The sequence below is a fragment of the Anoplopoma fimbria genome, chromosome 8 (assembly GCF_027596085.1).
Source record: "Anoplopoma fimbria isolate UVic2021 breed Golden Eagle Sablefish chromosome 8, Afim_UVic_2022, whole genome shotgun sequence".
Taxonomy (NCBI): domain Eukaryota; kingdom Metazoa; phylum Chordata; class Actinopteri; order Perciformes; family Anoplopomatidae; genus Anoplopoma; species Anoplopoma fimbria.
The window spans coordinates 21273058-21294564 of NC_072456.1; the positions used below are offsets into that span (position 1 = coordinate 21273058).

Sequence of the window (21507 nt, forward strand, 5' to 3'; positions counted from 1 at the left end):
ATTGTCGGACACATAAAATGAAAGAGATGTTGCTGTGTTTTTTGCATTTACTGTATTTGGCTATTTAATGACCTTTTATGGGCTGACGAAGGAAAGCCAATACAGTGTTGTACTGCAGACCAACAAGACATTTAGTGGAAGTATGAATGGTATTGACATCACAATAAATTCACTATTTGGCAGAGACAAGTGCACGTTGCACCTCGAGATGCAACGTGCACATGATGTTGTTACAAGAAACGGCATCATGTTTTGTTTTGTAGTTTTCTTTCTTAAAAAGAAGTATACTTTTTCCAGTAAAGTGATGAAATAATAATGTTCACCTTATCCAATTAACGGAAAGTCAATTATGCAATGTGACTTTTGTGTTTGGTCAGTGTTGATTTTATGTGTGCAAGGAAGCGAGAGAGGATGAGGTGTGTATGATTTCCATCCAATGCCAAATTTTGTTAACCAACAATAAAATAAATATCCGATAATAATATCTAAGACATTAGCTACAGTATATTTAAAGATAGGGCCCCGTTCAATCCTATGAAAGTTGCTCACTTGGCAAAAGTAGCTTCAATTTCCGGCTGATTCTGAGGATTTCTAACAATTCATAGTTAAACGTTGTGCCTGGAGCATGTGCAATACTGATACTCGTTAGCCGGAGAGGTTGAAAGGAGATATATACATTTCTAAAACATTTCGTTGCTACGTAAAAACCTGTGGAGCTAACAAAGTATGTTAGCACACGGGCTGTAGCAGCTCTATGCTACGCAAGCTACTGAAGGTACACTGAATTTATACATGCTGCCTTCGCTTTTTAATGATAAAAGTGAATAAACTCAATGGCTTTAACAGTGTTGTTCCTTAATTTTATTGTCTTCTGGCTCGATTGCCAGATGGTGTGGTGGTTCATTTTTACACTGTGATCTGTAGGCTTTAGCTTTTATCTTTATCTTTTTAACATGAATTCACATCCTGGATCCATCCTTCAAACGCATATTTCAGACCCTTCTGTCTGTTTCTCTCTAAAATAGCTTTTACTTTTCCAAAAATGTGATCATTTTAATGCCGGGAGTGCAGTTACTGACAAGAATCATGTCGGGTGGGGTTGTGATGCACCAAAAAAAATGTATTCACGGTTTTACAACCAGTGCACACACAACTTTATAAGCATATTCAGGATCAAAACTACAGTTGTGGACTTTTTCCAGACAAACTACACTGGCCAAGTTGATTGTAGTGGAATATTATATCACCCAGTCCAACAGTATGGCTTTTTAATGTGCTTTTAATAGTTTTTGGATAATTACGGAGCCTTAAGGGATGGAAGCATGATCCACATCAATAACAGCCAATACTTGTTATTAGGATAAATTTGCTGTTGGCTTTGGTCTTTTAATCGTCTTTGCTGATAGAAATAAAAGGGTTATGTGCCTGTTAGATTTAGGACAGTTTTACAGTACATTCATTCCTCACACTTTTAGAAACAGGGCTGAGTTGATCGTCTCTCGACCGGATCATTTTGGAGAATGGGCAGATGGGAGATAGTCCCACTCATGCTGCCCCTAAATCTGCCCCAGCTGCTTGGAGATATTACGCTCCATGTGTGGTGATTAATGGGCCCTCAGTCACGTCATACTTAGTTTCAGCTGGGCCAGAGACTACCTGGGCACCGAAGAAGAAGCCAGTGATGAATGCAAATGCTTCCTCATACCTGCGAGAGCATGCCGTCGGAGTTATCCCCTCGGGTGACTGATGGTGCTTGCTACAGTGGTTCAGTATTCACTTTGCCGGGTCAATTGGGGAATCCTCACTGTGACCCATATACGCTGTTTGGCTCAGGCCTTAGAGTTGTTAAAATTATTCATTATATTTCTGTGTTAGCTACATTGTTTTGGCTTGTATTGCTTTACCTTATCATGATCCTCACCGCAGTCCTGCTATGAGACATGCGCTGTGGAATGGCCTTGTTAGTTTGTCCTGTCCATTTGAATATCACAGCAGGCTAACTTTACTGATGCACTTTACTAGTAAAGTATATGTTGTCAATTTTTATATTTGTTCTATTACATTCTAGTCTCACCTTACTCTGCTTTTCTTCCAGGTGAGCCGCGCAAGTTTGACCCAAACTTCAGAGGGCCGGTTCATAACAGGTACTGCACATACTCAACATCACCACCACCTTTTGATTGACAGTTGTTGCATCTAACAATGTAGCAGTATAATAATAACTAATAATACTTTCAATGAACATTTAAGTCACTGCATTACAAATAGAGACATGTCGGCAGAAATCCCAGACAGATACCTCAAAACTTAAATACATTTAAAACTATATGTGTATATGTACATATCGCTATGACTTTGTAAGAAAATGTTAGAATATACTCGTGGTCTGACCCTTTAACTACTTGTCACTGTCTTCCGTGTATATAGATTTTTGTCCATTGTATAATGTTTTTGGTACACGCCCAAGTCGGAGCGCTGATAGATTGATCATTTGTCATGCCATGTTAATAAAGATTGAGGCCGAGTGTTGGCAGCTCTCTCCACTCCACCACACAGATCAATGGCCATAAGTCAAGCTGGTGGCTGGAGTTAGCCCAATGACACACACTATTAACCAGCCAGATACACACAAACAGATGTAGTCCACACATCACCGCGGCTATTGCATCAAGATGTCTGCAGGTTTTTCAACCCGAAGCACGATAGCATCTGATGCAGCTGATGAACGCAGCCTACTATCTGCCTCATAAGGGCTACAATTCTACTCTACGAAGCCAACATTTCTATATAATATATTGAAAATGGATTAATAAAGATGTCATAAATTGATTCACACGGCAACTTGTTTGATACTTTAGGCACTTAGAAAGTGAGCTCACATATGCCAAAAAAGATTGACAATGATGGTGTTTTACAGATGTGATCTTCGTTAAGAATTGCAGAACTAAAAACTGAAGATTGAGAATTATTTAAAATGAAATCTACATTTTATGACAGCCTGATTTCCTTGCACAATGAAGAGCAGAGTTTTGAAATAAAGCCAAAAACCCCTTCGAGGGTGTCACCACAGTTTGTTTTTTTGATGATTTAATCATTTTCTGAGGTAATGTAGGCTCTTATCTCTTTTATGCTCAACGTCAGTTTGGCAGGCTGCTGTGAAAGCATGTTTCAGTCCTCCTGTGTCTCTTTATCCCACCCTCTCCAGCCCATTTCACTGCTACAGCTGGGTGAAGGCACCATGGATACTTTGATGTTTCTGTGGCTCAGAGGCTTTTCTTAATGAGAACTGGGAGAGAACCGACTCTGTGGTCGTCTTGTTTTTTCATGCAAGCTCGCTGCCTAAATGAAGTAGCCATATCTGTGGTTATTGAGCAGTCCTCTAAAGGACACACAGAAGTGGACACAGAGTAGTGTTCATTCAAACTGGGACAATAAAAATACACACATATAATCTGTGTCCAAAATATCCACAGAGGAGCCACAACTGCACAACCGTATATTACAATGTAGTAACTCGCAAACCAATTGAACTACAAATCAGTTGCTTCCGGCCACCAAAGCATGTGAGACAACTTACTTAAAGGAGGCTTGTGTTTGTCAGAGAAATCCCTCTTGACTTAATGACCGTGAGAAATATCCCTGTAGTGTACAAATCTGACCCTCCAAATGTCCTTTCCTGTCAATGTCTGTTACGAAGCATGGCAGGCTGGCAGATTAACACCACAATGGAACCCATGCTAATCTGTGGCTCTGCTGCCATCTGTGTCACCTTGGCTCTCTCAGAATATCAGTCCAGCAAATGTATAACACTTACACAAAAGTTTCTTAATTGCTTTGACATAACTTCCATTACTGATGGGTTTTTTTCTTTCAAAGCAGCACTGCGTTCCCAGTTCAGTACTCAAGCAGGGCAATGCTTTGGTCCCTTTGGTCCCACTTCAGATCTGAAGGGGGCCAGGTCGGGGTCCAAATAGATTTGCAGTTTTGGATTTGGCCTGCTTTTCTGAGATAAGAAAATGAAGCAGAGCTGTTTTCACTCCCCTCACTTCGTCGGCTTCCCTTCAACACTCACCTTTTTTTCGTGCTTCAAAGGGTGACTTTGTATTAGCACCCTGGTGCTGTGTGCACTTTGTCTTAATAATGCAGACGGATCTACAGTAACATATAACGGCGTAGGAGAGGCAATGTGGGATTTAAACCCCCACCCCTCAGATCTCCCCCTTTAATCATCTATGATGTGTTGCTGAGTGATATCTAACTTATCTTCCAGCAAAAGGATGGAGAGGGATTCAAAGACAAGGAATGCAACCATTGCCATGGCAACCCTGACAGCCTTTCCCCTTGTTCTTTTTTTATTTTTTTTGAATGTGATGAAATAGTACTCCCTTGTCTCTCTTTGTTAATAATATGCACAATATCAGCAACAGCTTTGCTTGTAGTGTGTCAGGTGGTTATTATACTCCTCATATTCACTGCCGGTGTAAAACTGTAGCTGTCTTCCCCGGGCATAGCCGTGCCCACTTGCGGCCTTTGTTTCTTTATTATCTCCCAAAAATAATTACTGTGCTTTTCCAAGAAACAAACAAACAAAAAAATGGTTTACACCAAGTCCCTAAGCCTCATTTCATATGGCAACCAACTGCTTGTTTAGTCTTTTGTCTTCCAGTGTCAGTTATTGGTGGTTTCAGCTCATGTTGGGATGTTTGCCTGGAGATAGAAAGCATAAGTCTGTGAGTCGAGATATCATATTTTGAATTTGCAGGTATCCATACTAATTCTGTAATTCAGATGAGAGCAGTGATAATGGAGTCATCCTATTTTGAAATGAGAAACGAGGAGAATTAGCAGCCCTGCTGGGACAGAAAACACTCCCAACCCTTCTATATTGCAAAGCTCAGAGCAAACCAGTCTACCACAGCAGCCTGTTAACATAGATTGCAACTTTTACTGCAGTTATTAACGCAGGACCATAAAAAGTAGCTCTTAAACTTATAAACAGGCTGGGATCATTTGCAATGCAAGCTTTAATTACAAAGCTCACCCTAATTGGTTATTTATTAACTGATTCTAAGAGGCTACTCTTGAGCAGACAGTTTAAATAGTCATGTTTGTTTCATGTTTCCATCTTACTGTAATATACATGAATAAGAGTTTATTTTAAGCTATATTTATCCCTCTTTGCATGGGTTGATCTGTGTGCATCGGTGCTCTGGTCTCTCTTCACTGTCTGCTGCTTGATCATGAAATTGTATTTGGAGGCTTAAGAGTACCCTGTATAGAACCATGTAACCATGCTGCATACAAAACAAGGACAATCCACTCTTCAAAGAAATACACAGAGGAAACACTGTCACATCTCTGAGCACAGGGCTCCTTTTGACATTGGCTTCACTCCTCTGGATGAAAGAGGAGAAGGGTTGAAAGCTGGAGGAGATGAGGATCTCAAGTCAATTTGTGCCGCGTATGGTGTTAGAGGGAGCCTATGCATGTCCTTTTGTATGGGACTACTGGGCACAGTGGATTGAGCTTGGCTTTATTCAAGGCTGGGCTCAGTACTCCTAGTATGAATAGTTTTGAAAAGAGGGCTAAGAAGAGGCTGGACTGACAGCTTCTCTCAGAGTGGAAAGGAGGGGAAGAAAGCTTGTTGTGAGAGAGAGACAGCAAAGAAGAAGAAGAGCGAGAGAGAGAGAGACTCTGAGACGCTGCTTAAAACTAGCAAGCAGAGGATGCTGTGAGAGAGGCACATTTCAAATAGCTGTCTGTGCCTGTGGGACAGTTAACTCTGGGGGAGATTCAGAGTCTCATTAGAAAGTCAGCAGACCTCCACTACAGTTTCTCTGTAAACAGAGTATACAGATGACACTTAGTTATACCTGGTTCACATACTCACCTGCCATACAGCAGCTCTGTCATGATTACCACCAACGAAATGGTTAAACACACAATCAACATACAAGTGTACATGTCTTTTTCTCACGTTAATGATTTGGACAAAGGCATTCAAAAAAAAACAAACATTTATAAAAAGCCATATTTTTTTTTTCTTCAATCTTTACGGTGTCACTCATCTTTTTTTTTTTTTTTTTCACACTTTTTTTTTCCCCTCCCAGGAGCTGCACTGATGTGGTTTGCTGTGTTATCTTCATCGTTGTCATCCTTGGCTACATCGCTCTGGGCACTGTGGGTAAGTTTGACACATTGCAATGACACACAACCACACACACACAAACAGGATTTGATATGGTGAAAGAGTCTGCCTGTGACAATAATTTGTCTTAATTTACCACAAACTAAATGGGCTTGCTCTACTCAACAGGATGCACTTAAGGAGAAAATAAAATGTTTTTTTTTTTCTTTGTTTGATTTATTCATAATTTCATGGTGGTACTATTTGACAAGATGTCTGATTGTTGAACTTGCGTGGGAGTTGAGAAATGCAGCTCCCCCAGAGAATGGGCTAGTCTTTTTAATAAGTGGGAGATTCACCACAACACGCAGCTTGTATGTTTTTTTTTTTTTAACTGAATGACCACTGAGTCTCTCTGGCTCTCATTTCATTCACATTTTCTGTCTAGTCCACTTGAGTGTGACAAAGTCCACTTTGTCTGCATCCAGTACAGTGAATCTTCTCAATAGGCTTATCTTTCTTTCTGTCTTGCCTCAAGTTTTCCTTTTCCATTTAATCTTCTTGGCTTTTTCCTCTCTCTACTTTTTATTTCACTGTATCATTTTTCCACAATCTGCCACTTTTCTTTACTGCTTTCTCATGCAGAACACATATCCTGTTTTATCCAGCACACCTGACTGCACATTTCTGTTCACTCTCTTTTATACATATGATAAACATCAATAGGGAGGAAATGAAATCCCAATGCTGTCACCAAAGTGCCGTCTATTGTCAGCTTGTTGTCAGTGGAGTCACATCTCAATCTGGGCATAGGAAGGAGTCACTGTTTACCCATTGATTTAAAAAGAGCAGGAGCCACGACAATAGATGTGATGTCAAATACACACTTCCATTGTCGGAAATCAGCTGAAGAACTGTTCTATCTGTATCATTTGTAAAGTTTCATCATCCTTGATGTGTCAAAGACTTTTAGACTGTCTTTGTTGTACTGCTTCACATTCAGAAATCATTGACTGGTAAGGTAAAAGGCCTGTTGTTGTTAAGGTTGGGCAAACAAATGAAACACAAGAATTGCTTAGTAAATTGAATTTCAGGGTAGAAAAACATAGCAAAACAAATTAGATGGGTTGATTTGTTTATTTTTTCATCTGTGTAGATGTGTCTTCTTCATTAACATAATTACATCCCAAATAAATTTCTGTTGTTGTCTTTAAATTGTGTTGCTTATTGTTCTTGGTTAGTCCACTAAAAGATGTGGCCCTGGCCTGGTGCACTTATAGATCTGATTCCTTTTGATTCATATAGGACCCTCTTTGACCCCGCTGTACCTAATAATAATGAAAAACATGTCTTAAGGTAGCTGATACATAAAAAAAAACACAAGCTCTCACACTTACTCCACACACACACATTCCAAACTGATAGCATGTGTCATTTAAGACCAAAGAGAGCCTTGTGTTCCTCAGTAGGTAGAACGATGACACTTTCAGGAGTATGTGTCTAGTGTGGTTCAACGTGTTGAAATTGTGCTGTGCTGTGTTTTCAGCCTGGATCCATGGCGACCCCAGGAAGGTCGTCTATCCAACCGACAGCCACGGCCAGTTCTGTGGCCAACAGAACACCCCCAATGCGTGAGTGGAAAAATATATTTAAATGACTGTACACTGGAATAATTATGTTCCCCAATTTGTCAGCTTCCCGTCGTTATCTTTAAATTTACATAAGGATTTCACCACAATGCACAGTGATAGTTTGTGATTAATTATGGCAGGCTGTACTGCAAGGCTCCCTCTCTCCCTCTCTCCCTCTCTCTCCCTCTCTCTCTGAGTGAGTGTGTGTTTAAATACTTGCTGATAAGACATTGCAGTAATGGACTGGATTCTCCGTCTTTTGAATCCTTCTAATCAGACTCCTCTTGTTATCGTCACCAATTGTCTCCACAGAAACAAAGCCATATTATTCTACTTCAACCTGTTGAAATGTGCCAATCCTGCAGTTTTGATTAACCTCCAGTGCCCTACAACCCAGGTAAGAGACTGAACGAAGCTCTGTGTTCCTCACCAACCTGTCCTCCACGCTTGATTATGCAAGATTGATGGGCTTTCTCATTAAGAGGATGTGTTGTCTCCCCCCAGCTCTGCGTCTCCAAGTGCCCTGACAGGTTTTCAACTCTACTGGATGCAAGGAATACCAAAACCTGGGAATACTACAAGCAATTCTGCAAGCCGGGCTTTGAGATTGGCAGTAAGGTGAGAGACAGTGGTTAGCGGTCTATTTTGTGTGTTTGCAAATTAGATGAAAATATATTTATTAAACCCTATGTCACGTCTGGAATCAGTGCTCACTCGCTATTGTTTTGGAGACCAGTTCATGTGTGACACCCAGGTATGTGTGTATTATAGTTTGTCATTTCTTTTGGGCAGGTCTCGGAAATGTTCATCCTCAGAATTTGATTCAGGCAGAAAGGGGTTCTAAATTAAAAGAGTTTACACCTTCTTCTGCTTTAGACCCACTTTTGGAAAATCTAATTGTACAAGAAAAGCTTCTCAACACAAAAAAGTAATCCATCATGAGATTTCATCACTTTTATCTGTAGATTGGTTTTTAATGATAAGCTCATTTGGATGTGCCCTGAGAGACGGCCGGAAGTGAGCTAGCGGCCGCTGATGCACATCACAGCCCCGTTTTGTCGGCTGGCAGCAGTTCAGTGACGGTGACGTAGGCGCGGTGGTGTGTAAGGACCAGAAAGTGAGGTGGCGTGTGGGAGCACCTAACAGCTCAGCCATACTGTTAGAACTGAATCACTGATTTCCCTTCCCACATCATCCCAAGTATGACAGCGTTACATCAGAAAGGATTCAATCCAAATTTGGTCTTCAGGAATAATGATAATATTGATACCAAGGCTCACTGCATGAAGTGAGATTGTAATTCTGAAAATTGGTATTATTTAAATTTTTGTAAAACATACAAGACGAAACTGTGAATTTATGTTGTTTATGTTATTGTTAAGTGTGAATTTAAGTCATTGTTTACCCGAACAAAAATGGCAGCCAGGCACACAAGATTTTCGAAAATTACAGAAACCTAAAGATGGATTCCGATAAAAAAAACAGAAAGATCAGTTCATTAAATGGTAAAGGTGCTCCACTCCGTCTCTAACGATAATAACTACTATGATAAATATCTTGTTTTCAATTGTTGTGCCATCTCCTTTATTTCCCTTTCAGTCAGTTGCAGAAGTCATACGCGATGAAGACTGCCCATCTATGATCGTGCCAAGCCGACCCTGTAAGTAAAACCTGAATAAGTGTAATCACAACAACACACAATAGCTCACTATCTGTTTGCCGGGCCACTAAAGAAATGTGTTTCAGTCCTTCAGCGGTGCTTCCCTGATTTCATTACAAGAAATGGAATTTTAACTGTAGCCAATCAGACCATCTTCAAAGACGGTGACAATAACAGGAGAAGTGTCAACGACCTCAAAGATGCTGCCAAGTAAGATCTGCTTCCCTGCAATGTGAATCTTTATCCTTGTTGTTCAACCAGTTAAGTTATGAAAAAACATAAAAGTACTTTACATTAGATTGATAATTGGCATTTTAACTATAGTAAAAGAATACATATAAATATTTTCCCCTTGTAAAATTAAGTGTTTTAAAACTGTTGTACTGTCAATAGGGCTGCCCGCTCTGCACCCAGAGAGCTCTGGACAGATATTACAGGGTAGGACAAGTGGGCATGTCACTGATGCCCAGGAATGTGTCCAAACACATTCAAAGTCGTTTTGCATGTCTATTGCATGAAAATGCATCTGACCCGCAAGTTCAAGATTAGAACTTCAGGTGTACCTACGAGCTTCGATAGCTGCTTTGTAGATCTACGCCATCACCGTGTTAATGGCTGGGATAGCTTCAAACGTTGGATAAGCAGAGAAATCATGTATTTAAACCAGTGAGCTGATATTAAAACATACATGATTCTGTGTTTGCTGTGACCAACTTGTGTTTGCCCTGATTGAACTTTAAAGATAATGTGCTTTTAATGCTTTTTCTTTTCGTAGCCAAGTAACGGCCATGCAGCAAGGAGTGGAAAGGTTTCAAAAAAATGATTTATTATGGCTTTTTTAACTTTGCCTCCGCTGTAGCCAGTAGCTTTTTGTAGACTAACCCCGCCTCTTCATTATAAACAAACCGTTCCTGCTTCCCTCCACCTGCAGCGGTGGACAGGAATTAGGACAGATTCATACGATTGTTTGTGGCATATATATCCACCTCAAAACATCCAGTCATCTACTACTTTTGGTGTCAGATAACATGGAGAGTGATGTGGTGCCCCCTGGTGGTCATTTGGTTTTCTCCCTGGATCTAGATATGAATCCAGGTTTGCATAACAGTCCTGGATATGATCCAAACTTGTGTCGATAAACATGGTTTCAGTGACCTTTAGGGAGCTGAACAACAGCTCTTCATTTAATGCTTGGTTTCAGAACAACTTTCAGCGTTGTGTTTGTCCCGTAGCAATGTGAGCTTGTCCTCTCTCCCTCCTCTGTCTGTACTTCAGATATTTATCTGAGTCATAGGGCAGTGTCTCTGCGGTCAACATTTTTGCAGTAGCAATGTTCTGACTGTGTTACCAGTCTTGTAGTTAAATTCTCCCTGTGGAGATCTCAACATCAAAGTCTGTTTCTGATCTTCATTACCAGAGTTCTTTTAAATGCACTGACGAGACACGTGTTTGGTTTTATGCTCAAACATTTGTCTTTGGTTAAGATTTGTTTTTTTGCACAGGGAAAGGTTAAGTTAAAATATCAAAAAGGATTGAGTCATTTGAGTTTTTTAAGTAAAACAGATAAAAAAAACCAATACAATTTATCTTGAGTCTGTTATGCTGAGTTTTGGATGCACTTAGTTTGTTATCGAACACTTAACCTGTACTCTGAATATAAATAACTGGGTTCCTGATCTGACACATCCATTAATAAGTGCTCTTCCACTATTTGCCCCTCTGTATCACATTCAGTAACACCCTGCTATACCATTTACCATAATACCAAAGGAACTATTGCACCATAGCGCTTCAGTAACACTAATAATGTTTTGTGGCTGTTTGATATTAAAGTTAGAATATTTCTCTCCAGACCCTCATAACCCAATAATTAACTCGTAAAGCTGAGAATATCAAAAGCCATTTTTAAACTGTATCCATCTTTGTTTCATCGTAAGAGCATCAAAGATGAGTAGTAGTAAACACATTTTTAGTAGCAGTATCACAAACCTGCCACAGTCGTTCTCTTGGTCCTTATTAAATTCCCTTTTTTTTGCATCTCTTCTCTTTCCCACTTCTTCCCATCTCACCTTGTTACTCCATCACAGAGGTATCTCCAGTCTGCTGAATGCCAAAGAAGTTGGCATGAAGATCTTTGAGGATTATGCAAATTCCTGGGACTGGATCCTCGTGTAAGAATGTTTTCACTCTCTGAATGGATTATGTGCTCCTCTGACCCATCAGTGAAATACATGCTGAAACTTATTATGAATTCTTTCCCTGTAACTCTTACTTGCAAATAATTCCTACTGTCCTGCCTGTCAAATACTGGTCAGTACCCAGTACATATATGTCTGTGTTGTTGCAGTGGTCTGGTGATAACCATGGTGGTCAGTCTGGTCTTCATCCTGCTGCTGCGCTACACTGCTGGTGTGCTCCTGTGGCTCATCATCGTTGGTGTCATCACTGCGGTCGGCTTCGGTGAGTATTCACCATAGACGGTTGCCTCACATTACCAGTGGCTACTGTAGACTTTGTGCACATGTTTGGAGATGTTTTTTACATTTCACTTCCTCGCCTATCGTGACATGAGCAGTGCTGTTGTCATGGCAAACCGTGGCAGATTTAGATTGGTCTTACCTCATCTGTTGCATCTTTCCCTCTGTTTCTCTCAGGTATCTGGCACTGCTACTGGGAGTACAGCACTCTGAGCGGGAGGCCAGGTGCTAATGTTACCATCTCTGATATCGGCTTCCACACAGACTTCAGCATTTATCTTCAGCTCAGCCAAACGTGGCTCGTCTTCAGTATGTTTTTATGCACTCCCATGCATTTGCTTCACTCTTTCTATTTGAATATGTAAAACCAAACACTTATGACCTCAGGGCAATGCTCGTCCTGCTGAGTTTTGATCAACCACAATCATATGAATAACATTTTCCATCCCTATAGTCATTGTTTTTTACAAATATGTAACTTTTTTAATGCTTAATTGACATGTTAAAACATATTTGTTGCACTGACTACTAATGAAACATATCTTTTCTATTGTAGTGATCTCTCTTTCTGTGATTGAGGCCATCGTTGTGGTTATGCTGATATTTCTGAGGACGAGGCTGCGCATCGCCATTGCTTTACTGAAAGAGGGAAGCAAGTAAGTACCGATAGATTGAATCTCCGTTGACTCCTTAAAAATGAAATAGTGTTTGACATTTTTATTTCTTATAATAGAACACGATTCAAGAAGATGTTTGATCTTTTTTTGTTTCTAGGGCCATCAGCTACATCATGTCCACTCTCTTCTACCCCATCATCACCTTTTTCCTTCTGGCCATCTGCATCGCCTACTGGGCCGTCACAGCAGTGTATCCTTCTAGCTGCAGGAACATTGATGAACTGTTTCACTCAGAGAATTATGCTACGTTAATATAGTCTGCAGTGGTTTTACTGTAGAAACACACTACATCAAGTTCATTAACATTATCCACAAGATCTTATATAATAACCTATGCTGTACTATTACATATCATTCACCCATTCACACTGATGACAGGCTACCAAAACTGAATTGAATTGAATTTTATAGTAATGGAAAATGGATAGTGCTACTTTCACTTGGGTTTTTTGTTTTTCTAAGCAAGAGCAAAATGGGAGAAAGCTTGTGCCCTTGTCTCTCAGTGAATCATTTAACGCAGACCTAGCATTGTCATGCCTGGATGGACGAGATGACCTTGTGTAAGTGGATAAAATACAGCCGGTTTTGTTTGTGTATGTTCAGTTACATTTGGAGTATTATAACAAAACTGACTCTTATTTTATCAGCAGTCAGTGATTGCTGTGCGGATAAGATATCCCCTTGTGTTGCCCTTAACTAGTTTGTCCTCAGCTTCTTAGCATCATCGGGTAATGCAGTGTACAAGGTCACACCTGCTGATGAAAACTGCAAGTATGCCAACCTCACATGCAGTCCAAAGGTTAGTCCTCTACTCTCTTACACAATGAAGTCCATTTCATGGAGAAATACTGGGGTCACTCATTCTTCATTTTTGTATCCTCGTCATTTCTCTACCACTCCTTGCTCTGTGAATACTTTGTGATCAGACTGTCATCAAACATAGTGAAAGTAATAGCTTTTCTTATTGCCTACAAGTAAAATCTGATAGCTGGCAGTGAGTTCTTAGAATCAATCTCTAATGCTCTAATGTAAATAGAGTTCACATTAGTAGCTGAAAGCTAAGACCGATTATTTGACAAATGTTATTCATCATCCAGCCTGCTCCCCCCCCCCCCCCCCCGGTTTGTTTAAGCTAATTTGAAATCGAAAAGCTTTTATATGCTATGTGATCACACAACCTTAAACAAATGCAGCACTACCTCATACATTAGCGACAATTATTCATAAACATTCAAAAGTGAAGTATAGTGGAGAAAAAAGCCAAGAATAGAAAAGTGGCACGACTTTCTTTTTCTGTGATTGAGTAGTTTGTCTTGCTATGAATTCCGAGTAACAGAAATATTGAAGCATATGCGAGATCACAGTACTCTTGTCCGACTACACATCAAAAAACAAATCTGTTGCTTTCTTTCAGACCTTCAGTCAGTCCAACATCACCAAAGCGTGCCCCGGGTCACAGTGCTTGTTTGCCTTCTACGGTGGGGAAAGTGTGTACCACCGCTACATCCTGGTCCTCCACCTGTGTAACCTGTTTGTGTTCCTCTGGCTGGTCAACTTTACCATCGCGCTGGGCCAGTGCACCCTGGCCGGGGCCTTCGCATCCTATTACTGGGCCCTGAAGAAGCCGAAGGACATCCCTACATGCCCCCTCTACTCCTCTTTTAGCCGAGCCATACGGTAAGGAGCTGTACCAGGCTACAAATGTACTTCTTTAGCCCTAAATAGTTTGGTATGAATTTGGGACACTGCTTTTTCTAAATGAGAGCATCTATTGGATAGGCTAAGAACCTTACGCAAATGTTCAAATGTCTGTTAAACCATTTGGTTTCTCGTGTCACAGTTACCACACAGGTTCTCTTGCCTTCGGTTCTCTGATCCTCACTGTGGTGCAGATGATCCGAATTGTTTTCGAGTACCTTGACCACAAACTGAAAGGTAAACTGTGACTCTTAAAACACAAACCTCATACAATTGAATGGTTATTTTAAACATGACGTTGATGGTTTATGATGTTTCCCCCAGGTTCCCAAAACGCATGTACTCGGTTCGTGATTTGCTGCCTCAAATGCTGCTTCTGGTGCCTGGAACATTTCATCAGGTTTATAAACAGAAACGCATACATTATGGTGAGTTCAGAAACCCCTGCTTTGGACTTATTTGTTGCAAATATCTGTTTGTAGTTCAGTTGTTAGTTTGCTTGGCTTGTTCCTCGGTGCTTCAATACTCTTTACTTTTCTATCGCCAACAGATAGCAATATATGGAAAGAACTTCTGCACCTCTTCCAAGGATGCTTTCTTCCTCTTGATGAGGAACGTTATTCGGTAAGGCCTTTCTTTTAGTTCTATGTCAGATCCGTGCGTTTAAAAAAAGGTCAGAGTACAGATTACTTGCAGCTGAGACACACACATTAACTATGCAAGGCTAAGAAAAAAAGATTTGTAAATTTCTTTATGTATATCTGTGAAACAATCATGACATGTGTGTTTCAAGCAGAAAATCTTTCCTTATTAGCCTCCTCATCGTGTATTGAATGGTATTTCCTTGTTCTATGTCTCAGTGTGTGACATTGCTCTCTCTCTGTTTCTCTGGTGTCTTTGTCTCTCCTCCTCCTGGCTTTTCTCTGCCTCCTCTGTAGGGTGGCTGTCCTGGACAAGGTGACAGACTTTCTGCTCTTCTTGGGGAAACTGCTTATTTCAGGAAGTGTTGGTGAGTTTCATATCACACGCAGTCTGTGAAATGACAGACTAGATGAGATTTCCTCCTGAATATTTGGTGGATGATGAATCGTCTTACTCCCAGTTTTTTCTGCTGTGCACATACTCTATTTCCACTCAAGTTGAAATTTATTGATGCAAAGGCCGTTCTTCTGGTCTGTGTTAAATTATTAAATCTCTTACATTTATTAACGGGATGTCAAATTAATCCCAGAAAATATTGAGCTATTTGTCCTTAGGTTTCACTAATGTCTGATTTATTGATCTAAATGTAGCAGAACAAGTATCTGTGCTTTCATTTTTCCCCTTTCAACCAATTTTTTAAAAATATTTTTAGCATGATTTGTTCTGCTTGCTGACGGATACCGTCCTGGTTGATTAGTCCAAGAATGACTTATGTATTTATGTTTGGTCATAAAGAGGTTTATAAATTAACCATTTCAAGACATGACAAAAATTGATATTGCCACTCTTTTTTTCATGTTTTCCAGGTGTTCTTGCATTTTTCTTCTTCACACGTAAAATACCAATCATTCAACAGGAGGTGCCGTCCCTAAATTACTCCTGGGTCCCCCTTCTGGTAAGGAAGTTTAAACTTGGGCTTTTTAACGAGTAATTGTCCCAGCAATAACAACTAAGACTGAATCAAGTTTATTTGGGAGGTAGAGGAAGGTTTGTATTCTGACCTGGACTATTCACTGTGCACACAAAAGATTTTATCCAGACACTCGGAGGTGTTTAGTTTTATTCAAAACCTTCCTTTTGATAAAGCGGAAATCTTCTCCTCTATGTTATGTCTCTAGCTCAGCCTTCACCTGTTAAATGTGTTTGGTTTAGATAACTGTAGAGATAGCATTAGTTTGGCAAATGTATTAAAATTCTTCTGATTTTGTCACTTGATATTGCATGATGATAAAAATTATTTAATAAAAAAAATAGCATTATTAATTATAAAGCTTATCTTATGCTTTTACATTCGTCACATTTTTGCAACGCATGGCACTGATTAAATTGAACAATTTAGAACGTATTTATAATAAGTAGTTTCTATCTTGGCGACTCTGCTCATTTTCATGAAGGTAGGTAGACAGGTAGGCCCAGGCAGTGGGATCTGATTTATTTCCTCATCCTCCATAAAATCATGTCTTACACCTCACCTGTCCCCAGAACAGAGAGAACACACACTTTCTGGTGTAAAGTAAAGTGTGAGGGATGAAGTTTGTCTCTGCAAACGTCTGGCATAGATTACTATGGTCACTGGGTTACATATTTTTTTCTTAATTATGGAAAGAAGTTAAACTGTATTTAACACCATTTCAAATCAGATTGCATTGTTACATTTGGTAATAAGTTCTTTTGAAGGATTCATGACTCAGTGGTTCATATTACTCTCGATGTTTTTGTTGTCCGAAATGAAACAGGCTTTCAAAATAAATGTTGACCGTGTAGCATGCTGACCTCGACCTGTTGATTCTTTCAGACGGTGATATTTGGATCCTACATGATTGCACATGGCTTTTTTAACGTCTACGCGATGTGTGTGGACACGTTGTTCCTCTGCTTTTGTAAGTATGCTGTTTTTTCTTTTGTAATTTACATGACACAATGTGAAAATATGACTTCTTGTAATGAGCGCTGCTACAATGTTGAGGTAGCCTATCAGCACCTGAGTTTAACTCCTTCCTTCTTTAAAACCGACCCTAAATGACAACTGAAGCAGATTCCTTCTCATTCAGCTCTCTAATTCCTGCATGGCCCTTTTTTGAATATTTATCTCTGCTAAGTCTTTGCTTTGCTTTCTCTTTCTGACTATCACTCTGTCTGCTATTCCTGCTGCCCCCCTGTCCTCTGCTGTGCTGACACCCGGTCTCAGGTGAAGACCTGGAGAGGAACGATGGTTCTCCCTCCAGGCCTTACTACATGTCTCCTGGCCTGCACAAGATCCTGCGCAAAGGAGAAGAGGGTGCCAAATTATGCGCCGCATCCTGAGCGACGTGCGTCCATTTTGAATTGAACTGTTGACTCTCTCACTCACTTCTCCATATCTGCTGTATGTGTGAGGGTCCGGACGTTTGACAGCGAGTACTGTAGGGCTAAACATCAAAACTGGACGCATCCCAGCTTGGTCAGGGATGGTCTTGACATGAAAGGACATGCACTGACTTCAGTTCCTCCCAGTAAAGACACTGGGGACTAGAAAAGACCAGTTTACTTCCTCTAGAGCCAACTCAGATACTTGCCTTTTTTTCTGCCACGCTTGTTTTCTTTTTTCTTCTCTGTTTTCTCTGCTGACCTCTGCCTTACTGAGAGGGTACATGTCAACTCGCAGGACGGACGCACAGACTTAGATTAATATGATAAGAGCATTTTTTGCATAAACAAACTTAAGGACCTTAAGATGTACAGATGCCACTGATGGACTATGGCATAAGGCTTCACAATGAAAAAAGAGGAGGAGTTATGGAACACCCTCTTGTCGCACTTTGGTCTTCTAGTGTAAAATCATGTTTTGTATGCACTTTCACATATGGGGAAAAGAACCATGTGATTTATTTCTTCTGTCGAGCATGATTACTTTGCTGGCTGTTGATGTTTACCATTGGTTTTATAGGTTGCTTTGATCCACAGTATTTATACTAACACAAACACACAGATCCAAAAATAGTGTGTAATTCTGCACTCAGCAAAACAGGTTTCTCTCATTTTACATCATTAAGAAAAAAAGGTTGCAATCATTTCAAAGTTTCCATCATGCTCATAAACGTACTGTAAACCAGACACCGACTTTGTGGGAGGTCAAGACTTCAAGATACATTTTATGGTTTTTGCTTAAAACTTCAACAGAACCTGACAGTTTTCAGGACACTTCTGAATGCAGCCACTAGTTTATGTGCCTAGTTGTGAAAAAAAATGTTCCTCTTAATCTGTGGTTTTAGACCTAACACCAGGAACCTTTTGCGATACAGTTTATATAAGGATGTCAAAGCCATTTTTGGTAATTTTTTTATTGGATGGTTCGGATGTATTGCTGTTTTAATACTAAGTATACTACACGCATCTATCTGGAGGTTATTCAGTGTTCTTTTTGTATAGGAGCATTTTTTTTATCAATGAGATCCAATGAAAATGTGAATAATTTTTTTGAATAAACATAAATGTTTAAGTAAGTATTGTCCAGTGCGATTTCCATCTCAGATTTAAACTTGTTGCTACTGCTGCCTCCTAGTGTGGGACCTGGAGGCGAACGACGGCTCTCCCGACCGGCCCTTCTACATGAGCCAAACCTTGAAGCGTATCCTCAACAAGAGAAACCTTCAGCCGGCCGGCAAGAAAAACTGAAAAGACCAAAGGTGGGGGAAGCAGAACAACTCAAGGTCATTTACCAAAGCGTGGTACAAGCCCATGTGGCAGTAAGCATTTTGCCAAATGTAATTTAAGTGTACACGAGTTGCAAATGTACACTATAATGGACAAACTTACTTTAATAATTAGATTCACCCACATACTAATGATTTATGGACTTGATATATGGTTGGTATTCATAGCTAAATCAGTTTGTATACAAAGTATTTTTATTGGATGGTGTAAAATGTCACGCCAAGTTCTTGTTAATATATTTTTTCATGTCATAGTTATAACAGATATATATATTTATATGCATACTTTTTTACAGCCGCAGTCATAGTTCACTCGTTCCTATTGGAATGAGTGATTTCTTTCTTTATTGAGATTGTGGTAAATGTCAGCTGTTTTTTTTTTTTTTTTTTACATGTAATATCTTGTAGTTGCCGGTTTTCACCACTTAGTGGCGCTAGTCATTACCAGAAGTCATAAGTGTGCTGTTGTTGAGGTGTGAATGCAACTGCTGATTGAACTAGTTTTTCCATGAAATGGTCAAACATCAGCTCACCTCTGTAATGTGTTACCACATTTTGTGACCTCATATTGTCTCACACTGAGAAACATATTTGCGTCCGCTGTGTTCATATTTAACTGCCAAGGACATAATGGTACAGCAGTTCAAAGTGCTTCACTCTTCAAGTGCCTTTTTCTTAGAAATTCCTCATTGAGTGTCTAATTGCATCCTGCAGCTACATAATTTACATTTGAAGATGCTTTTAATTTTTGACATTTTTATAGAACTTGTTAAGAGGATAATCTGTAGCCTGTGGTGGCTTTTCCAGATGTTAGGGCTACGAATGAAGGTGAAGTAGAAGGAATGTTCTGTGTTTGGTGGTTTGGAAGCAAGTCACATAACCATAAAGTCACAAGTTTTATTCTCAGCTACAGTTTGTGAATCCAACCAGCAAAGAAAACACCCTTGACGTGTTACTCATGCTTACCATTACATTGAGTGCTCTTAAAGTTATACTCTCCCAAAAATGTATCTTTTCAGTATCAAAGAGTCACCTCCTTTTTAAAGGTGGCGAATTTTGATAGAACTAAAATTACGCTTAGAGCATAATCCACGTTTCTGCAGTCCCTTTGTATGTTTGTACCAATAATACGGTTAAATATGAGGCTTCTTTACTCGGTCAGCTGTGATGAAGGAAAGCAACATCTGGCAAAAAATATACAACTGACTGCATGAGCTAAAAACAAGCATTTCATTTAGCCATTCAAACAAATAAATAAGGGTCTTCAAAGCAGAGACGTTTGTCTAAGCTGCAATAGAGTTTGAGATGTTTCTATGATCATTTTCATATTTATTACCCAGCATAAACAACCTCTGTGCTCCCTTTGAAGGAAGAAGCTTCAGTCTTTGCTTCTGCCAAGATAAATCTTTGAAGAGTATAACCTTAATTCTGAAGATTATTGAACAAATAACACCAACATTTTCTCGTTGAATTCATAAACTTCATTTTAAACAGTGTTAAATTGTTTCATCGCTATGGCTCATCGTGTTGATCCAAAGTGGGGCTGGTCCTGGAAGGTATTGTTGAGTTACTAAAGTATTAGTCGTCCAGAACCTTTTCTGTTCCTTAGATAAAAAAAAATGTTTTCATTAACCATTTAACATTGTTGCTTTCTAACGTTAAAGCACATTTCTGGCTTCAGACAGAGCATACATGCAAACAACTGACGTCAGTGTGAATGTTTGTATTACTGGTGAGCCAGTAGTGTGGAAGATGCGGCATCTTTTGATTTATTGATGCAATCCTGTGGGTTATCTTTTGTCCTTCATTCAAAATCTAGGAAACTGATGAAATAATTGAGTGACACAGCTGCTGGCAGTTTCACAAACGGTGTCCTTGTGCTTCACAGACATTAAACTTCTGGTGATGTCTTCCTTTTACCTAAATGGATCCATGCATCACTTGAAATGATGTTCGCTTTTTAGATCTGCGAGATGTGACTCATGCTTGTGAGTCTTTGTGTCGTGTTTGTCCAACCTGAGAACGAGCCCTCATGGTGCCTCAGAGTGACAGCACTGCCAGGCGAACACACCTTCTGCCGCCGTTTGAGCTGAACACGCCGGGACACGTACAACGTAACCATTCAGCAAAAACCAAAACAACTCTGGTTATGTATCTGAAAGGAGAGAAATGATGCATGTAGCTCTCGCTGTGGCATATTACGAGTGGGTTTCACATCTTATTTACATCTTTTTTTTATACTGAATAGCTACGCCAGTTAAATTGTGTATCTTTATGTTCACGCTGCTCAGGTTTTAGTTTCATTCCAATGAGGGTGGATACCTGAGATCTGATAAGTGAAGTAAAAACAGTTTTCATATTGCCTCCCCCCCCTCCTCTCTCGCATGTCTGGAAATTAGATTCTTTTGGTCAACCACAGTCAACAAGTAGACACAAGTAAATCTGCTCTCCTCGTTAGAATGTGCGTCAGTTTTCTCACCGCAAACTCTTAAAAGTTAAGTTCTAAAGATGCAGTGCTCAAACCTGTCGATGCCCCAATCCGTTTTATTTATTGAGGTTTATTTGTGCAGAAAGCTGGCAGTATAAAGGCCTCTGTTATATCTTTATTTATATATTAGAGTTTGAATGTGTTTTTAACAGAATCTATTGCCTTTAAATAGTAAATGTTTTGTTACTTCTGTTTTTTATCAATAAATATTTTTTTTACAATGCATTTTCTTTGTTCCCAAATTTTGAATATGCACAATCAGCTCTAAACGCTGCAGCATGTCATCTGTCACCGAATGTGACCAGTAGAATATGAGTTTTCATTCATTCAGCATGGATTTGTGAAATTAGACATT

The 21507-nt window shown here is 39.7% G+C and overlaps 1 protein-coding gene across 1 annotated transcript in view; it reads left to right on the top strand.

Moving 5' to 3' along the window:
• Window positions 1-21362, top strand: part of slc44a5b (solute carrier family 44 member 5b) — a 34358-nt gene extending 12996 nt beyond the window's left edge. Inside the window, exons 2-22 of the mRNA XM_054602278.1 lie at window positions 2096-2144; window positions 6111-6184; window positions 7674-7758; window positions 8071-8155; window positions 8263-8376; window positions 9358-9418; window positions 9505-9628; window positions 11506-11589; window positions 11766-11878; window positions 12073-12204; window positions 12452-12551; window positions 12670-12762; window positions 13284-13371; window positions 13987-14249; window positions 14413-14507; window positions 14595-14698; window positions 14821-14894; window positions 15209-15279; window positions 15779-15867; window positions 16768-16852; window positions 18514-21362. Of these exons, the coding sequence (XP_054458253.1) occupies window positions 2096-2144; window positions 6111-6184; window positions 7674-7758; window positions 8071-8155; window positions 8263-8376; window positions 9358-9418; window positions 9505-9628; window positions 11506-11589; window positions 11766-11878; window positions 12073-12204; window positions 12452-12551; window positions 12670-12762; window positions 13284-13371; window positions 13987-14249; window positions 14413-14507; window positions 14595-14698; window positions 14821-14894; window positions 15209-15279; window positions 15779-15867; window positions 16768-16852; window positions 18514-18626 (2096 nt within the window). The 3' untranslated portion in view covers window positions 18627-21362. The remainder of the gene's footprint in view (window positions 1-2095; window positions 2145-6110; window positions 6185-7673; window positions 7759-8070; window positions 8156-8262; window positions 8377-9357; window positions 9419-9504; window positions 9629-11505; window positions 11590-11765; window positions 11879-12072; window positions 12205-12451; window positions 12552-12669; window positions 12763-13283; window positions 13372-13986; window positions 14250-14412; window positions 14508-14594; window positions 14699-14820; window positions 14895-15208; window positions 15280-15778; window positions 15868-16767; window positions 16853-18513) is intronic.
• Window positions 21363-21507: the final 145 nt, after the last annotated feature.